The sequence below is a fragment of the Fulmarus glacialis genome, unplaced genomic scaffold (assembly GCF_000690835.1).
Source record: "Fulmarus glacialis isolate BGI_N327 unplaced genomic scaffold, ASM69083v1 scaffold13669, whole genome shotgun sequence".
Taxonomy (NCBI): Eukaryota; Metazoa; Chordata; class Aves; order Procellariiformes; family Procellariidae; genus Fulmarus; species Fulmarus glacialis.
Window position 1 is genome coordinate 32,453 of NW_009235357.1, and position 6,212 is coordinate 38,664.

The 6,212-nt window shown below is 37.7% G+C and overlaps 1 protein-coding gene across 3 annotated transcripts in view; it reads right to left on the bottom strand.

The window, feature by feature from the left end:
- Positions 1 to 5,488, bottom strand: part of TJP2 (tight junction protein 2) — a 28,451-nt gene extending 22,963 nt beyond the window's left edge. For 2 of the 3 annotated variants that reach the window (XM_009586010.1, XM_009586008.1), the window contains exon 1: positions 1,461 to 1,521. In XM_009586010.1, the coding sequence (XP_009584305.1) occupies positions 1,461 to 1,505 (45 nt within the window). In that variant the 5' untranslated portion in view covers positions 1,506 to 1,521. Of the gene's footprint in view, positions 1 to 1,460; positions 1,522 to 5,416 lie in introns of those variants that run through there. The other variant, XM_009586009.1, reaches the window with a different exon arrangement.
- Between the last annotated feature and the right edge of the window lie 724 nt (positions 5,489 to 6,212).

Genomic DNA, 6,212 nt, shown 5'->3' on the forward strand with positions numbered 1-6,212 from the left:
CATAGAAATATCAGATCCATAAAAGCCCTAAGATGGCATTCATAAAATCAGGGAAATACTTAATAGGGTGCAAAGGAAGCATGTGTATAACACTAGACCTGAGAACTGTTACTGTAACTGAATGGCAGACGAGAAGGTGTGCACAAAACTATACATTTTGTTAAACACACAGGTTTAATTTTATCAGCTGTTTAACATACACCACCTATCACTATAAAATACAAATTATACTACATTTAGACAGTGGCAAAGTAATACACCAAATTAAAGTGGTGCTTTTCCCCCAACTCACACAGCGTGTGTAGTTCACCACATGCCAGCTCATGTTCCACTGATGTCCACTTCAGTGGTTATTTCTTTGAGGAGGAAAAAAGCAATGTATTTGGTTCTTTTTTTTCAACAGCACTTCACTTGCTGCACCTTAGTTTTACAGGAAGCAGTTTGATGCTTCAAGCCAAAACAATACAGAATTCAAAATAATGGTAAAATTCATTGGTAGTGGCTGACGCAGCAAGCCCAATAGCCTTTGCCACTTCAGTAGTATAAGCCTGTCTCTGAGGCAAAGTAATGCTCATTTACACGATATTGAAGATCTGAAAAGTTGGAAGTTACAGGAACTAAGGTCTGCTTCTACAATGTTTCTCCTGTCTACCTCCGTAACCTGAAAAACAATCGTTTCTCAACAATTCAGCACATAAAACAGCCTGTGTAGGAGAGATGGCTATTTTACTTTGGGTCATCAAGTTGAGTTCATTGTAAACATGTGATAAAATGTAAGCAGCACAGTACAGGCTGCTCACTGAACCCAGATCATTAGAACAGCCGGGAAGACCACCACCGCCGCTGCCAAAGCGCACATCCTGTACCATGGTGTGGCAGCCTAGCCATTAGAGAACTCAGAAACAAGAGGTCTACTTTCTTTAACTCAGAAGTACTCTACATAATGAGATACTTCCTCTTTTCTTAGAAGAATTGTTAAAAGTGACATCTATAGTCCATGTATTTTAGAAATTTTGATGATAGTAGTTTTCCACTAGATTCTACACTGGTAGATATTAAAGTATAAAAAAAAAAAAGTGAAATCACATTCAGTGATTATTATAAAGTCTGGACATTAACCACAACTGCTTGATAGAACCATCTGCTTTGGTTTTAAGGTTATTCAATGATGAATTTAGCTATGTGGCTGGTATGTGGTATATTATACTGTCATTACAAATACCAAACAGTAGCAAATATAGCACTTAAATTGTTAACTTAATTTACTCTTAACGTTAAGGAGTCACGCTATTCTATGAGTAACTAGCAATTAAGCTTTAAAATTAAAAACATCTGATTTGGACAACAAATTAATCCTATTCTAGACTCAGATATGCTAATAACATCTATCGCAAAACATATTGAGACTAAACCAGTGCTTGAATATTCGAAAACTAAAAATACAACAGGCACTCACTCACCTTTTGTAAGGTCACAGTGTACTGTTCCCATATCAGCTCTTCCATGCCTGGGGCCTGTTGCACACACAGAAACCAATTAGTAAAACACAAAGCATACAACTATCTAAATTAAAATGTGAAATACCCTATTAAAACACAGGTATAAAAATAATATGCATATTCTAATAATTTGGTAGAGTTAGTATGAAATGCATGTATTTCAATTAATGATGAATTTTCTTTTAAAAAGACAAAAAATATTAATAGGTCCAGGGTGGCAGAATCCCTTCACATTTCATCGATTTAACAGCTCATTCTGATTTTTTTTAAAAGTCTCATTCAGCAAAATCATTTAATTCAGACCACACTAGCATTATATAGCCCTGATTCAAGTAACACACAAAATACTTAAGGAAGACCTCTCCATTCCAGTATGCAATAAGATTAGCAGTTGAAACTGCGGTTTTCAAAATGAACTAGCCTTCAGATGTTCTGCTTCTTGTTCATGTGGATTTAACAAAATCTTTTGTTCGCTATGAATTACGTAACCGAGTATTTAGGTTCCCCAAGAAATTAAATTTTACAGGAAAACACAGTGTATCACTATATAGCACTGGTATATCCATTTCTGTGACACTTCCCAGAAACATTTTTTTCCCACATTTCCAGTTAAAACTGATCCTGAACTGATCAGTTTATCTTACGTGATATAACCTGAAATCTTTCCAACATTACAGCTTAAAATATAATACAGAATAATCACCCAGCTGTGATACATCATATAGTGCCTGCCCTGTAAAATGAGGAGAAAAATGAGCCACAATATTTGACGCACTGCAAACATTTCAAAATGCAAAGCATCCACTGCAGAAGAAAAATCCAGGCATTGCATGAGTACATGCATGCACATACTCAAGCCGTAGGTTTATTTGTTTTTACTGCTAAAAGCGGTCGTCTTTCTTGGGAAGCTAAGAGTTTGCTCAGAAAACTGAAGTTCAGACAGAAGCTCAGTTTTAACTTAACTGTCTTTTTAAAGGCATTAAAGGGATTACTGGCAACTAAACTCCAAAACAATAGACAGAGAAGTGACAGAAGAGGGGTATGGCTGTACTTGAAAGCATCCCCTGTATTTCCAGAGTAAAAGTCTTCTGGCAGTACACAACCGTTTAGCAAGCTATGGATGCTGTTTTTCGAATGCAAAGAACCCCATGATGTATTCTTCCAGTGGATTCTGAGCACCCCTGAGAGGAACTAGGTTTACATTTTCCATTGCACAATCACTGTACTGAAAAAACAAACTTAAAATGTTAAGTCCTGCTCAGAGTTCCTGAGGGAATACGCAAAACATTCAGCATTCTTACCAGGAATTCTACAACACTGAACAGTGTTAAATTTCCACTGTTCTCCCAGAAAATGAACAAGAATGAACCAGAACCTTTTGGGTCTAATTAAAAAATTCATTTAAAATAGCTGGAGAGGATGGCTTACATTAAAAATAATACAAGTAAGTATTTCTAAATTTCTACTCATCTAAATAAGACAAGAATAAGTGGCATTTATAACTGTTAGTATTAAAACATACATGCCTTGGGTCAGTGAATTACTCTGCTGAAGCACATGGTGAAATTATTTTATCTGATATTCCCATTTAACCAGCTGACACGTCTAACACGTCAACTAGCTGACACTGAACTGTCTCACTACACATATTCCCTTCCACAGAGAACCTTTCATCAGTAAAAAAATTAAGCGCTTTTTCTGAGCTGCTGTGATACTGTGGTAAACAGAAGTGACTAGACTTGCTTGCCCGGCATGTATGAAAATGTGTAAACATTACCTACTACCAACTCTTCGCTACACCATCACTGTCCTGCTCTTCTGTAGAATATTTTTAAGCTCTCTGGAAAACTAGGCTGTGCTAAAGAAGGGCCTCAGTGTCATTTAAATTCCAGTTGACTTCACTGAAGAAAGTTTTAGAAATGAAAGACAGTATCAAATGATGGGTAAAATTTGAAGGACAAGCAGGTGGGTTCAAATTTTGTATAAGGAGGGGAGATGGAAAATCTTTTCCATCCTTCTCACTGTATCAAAGCCTCAACAACTTACACATGTAACAAGAACATCACTTAAATTCAGTTTGCACTGTACGCAGTTCTTGCCAACACTACCTCCTAGCCTAGAATACTGAGTCGAGCTCTGCGCAGGCAAAATAGCAAGGCAGGCAGGATGCAATCGACGAGAGCTTACTACCCGCGGGGACAAAGAGCAGCATAGTTGCCTTACTGTTCCGCCAGGTCTTTCAATACACTACTAAAGGAAGGCCTGAGAAATGACTGCTTATTCAGTACAACACCGCAGAAAAATCACTGAGGAAAGCACAGTAAAGATATCGGGGACCGAATTATGGGCATGAAACAGGTAAGCTTACAGGAATTTCCTTCCAGAAAACGAGGCCTCCCATGAGCAGTGGCACAAGTAAAACCCTGAGCACAATTGGAGAGACACATTGTGTAGTAAATCAAGGCATTGTAAACTAACAGGGTTAAGTTTATTTCGCTCTGACAAGTCAGTCTCACGGTATCTGATCACAAAAATAAGTAATGGGAATGGAAGAGAAACTACTGCCTACAGACACCACAATTAAAGTCTTGCAAGACGTTGAGCCTCTAGTACCATCTCATCTTTGCCTAGGAAAAGTTCCTCATAGTATCAGCGTCTGTCTCAGGTACTTTCTGTGTAAATTTTGGGGCTTTATTTTTAGCTTTAAACTGTTACTGAACATTAAACAAAAGCTAATTGAATAATTCACTTTTAAATTCATAAGCATTTGTTAAAGTAGTACATTTTTAGAAACTGCTCCTTGGGAAACTCTCTCCCATTTGCTGTATGCTATATTAGCGAACGAAGTACACTATGTACTTGCAAAGCTGAATTTGTGCAACATTATTACCAAGACAACAGGTCTAGTTCTGCCATACTGATAAAGCTATGCAGGCTCTGTAACACAGTTCAGAGAACTGAATGGTCACCTTGGAAGCCCATAAGGCACAAAACACATCTGTACTCCCTCAAATCTCTAAGCAATAATCTCTTTAACATTGTAAAATGTACTGCTGCTTGCCATTGCCATGATGCTAACCCATATTGACAGATTAATGGAGAAGATTGAGAGGGAGGGAGAGACTACAAATGTTATAAATCATCAGTCGAGGATCTGATCAAAACTAAGATTGAAGTCTCCACCACAATCGCAAAATTCCTGTATTCCACGTCTAATAATGTGACTCCTCTGAATGCATCAAGTGATGGTTTACAAAAAGCCTCCATCACTTTGCCAATTTCTTCATACTTCATCTGTAAGGAAGCACAAAGGGATCCTGTACAGCCTGTGCATCCCTTATAGGATTGAAATTTCACTGCAAGATTGCACATCAAAACACTGGAGAAAAGCAGGCAAAATGGTTATGAACCCCACCTCCAGTTACTAATAGTAATTGTTTTGCAAGTCCACCCAGGTTTCACACAGATAGCAGGCTACCTGCAGTAAACACAAATTACTATAACTAGCTAGTCTAAATTCATTAGTGATTGAAGTCAGTCCATTTCTAATTAGTCAGGATTTGCTTAAATCTGCCTAATGTTCATATACCAAAATGACAGGTGCTTTCTACATAACCAAAACAGACTGCTTAACAGAATCTTTGACAGGAAACTAGTAAAAGAGCTAAAATCATCTGTGTGCTATGAACAGGCAGCTGTTGCAACTCTCACTGACAGTCATCAGAGATTTACGTAATTACTTGCTACTGAGAGATCACCGAAGACAACTTCATTCAGACTGAAAGAAGAACAAAACCAGAAGACCTGCCACAACAGTTAACTGGCTATAAAAGTGAGTTGGGAGAGGGGAGGGATATATGAGGGGAAGGCGGGGGGAAGAAAAGACTTGGAGCAAGATGCAACAAAAAGCGACTCACGTGCCCTTTCAAAAGCCCCAACTTTTTGATTGCATGTGACCACATTCTCTGCAGAGCTTGAGCTGTCTTCATTGTTGCAGGATATAATCTGTGAGGGGACGCCGTACATCCCCGTCTTTTCATCTGTTTCCACCACTCAACACAGTTATGTAATTCTAATACAATAGTGGCCTACATACTTAAACAAATCCTGCCGTCAGTTTCACACAGAAACACATCAAAACCAGAGTAGGGAAGTCTACCAGGAGTTTAACTAACTCTCACTTTAAAAGGCCCCAGGAAAAAGCAGTACTGTAATCTTAGGGTTTTTAAAAAAATTAAGTGTCAGAAACACGATCGCTATGTAGCAAGTTATTCTTCTTCCAAGCACATATGGGTTCACCCCACCAGGAAACCTACTTGAAACTTTAATTAACAAAAAAAAAAAAAAAAAAAAGACTTAAGAAACACAGTGCAGATTATTTGAAAATTCATATTCTGACTATAATATTTTATAGTAAAAATTACCACAACTCCATTACCTTGAGTAATGCTGTGTTTTAGCAGCCTGTATCAAGTCTTAACAATTTAACTGCTGAATCCAGGAAGTCCTTATGCAGAAATAACTGTATACATGTGAGTAATCCCTTCAGTTGCACATGTAAAATTACATATAAACACCTGCAGAACTGTGGGCTTGGCTCCAGCAAGCAAAAAGGAAAAGAGAAACAAAATTATAATAGCCGCAAATAACAGACACGCTCTCAAACATGTAGTAAGATATTTGTAAGAATGATAAGCTAATCATACAGCCAAA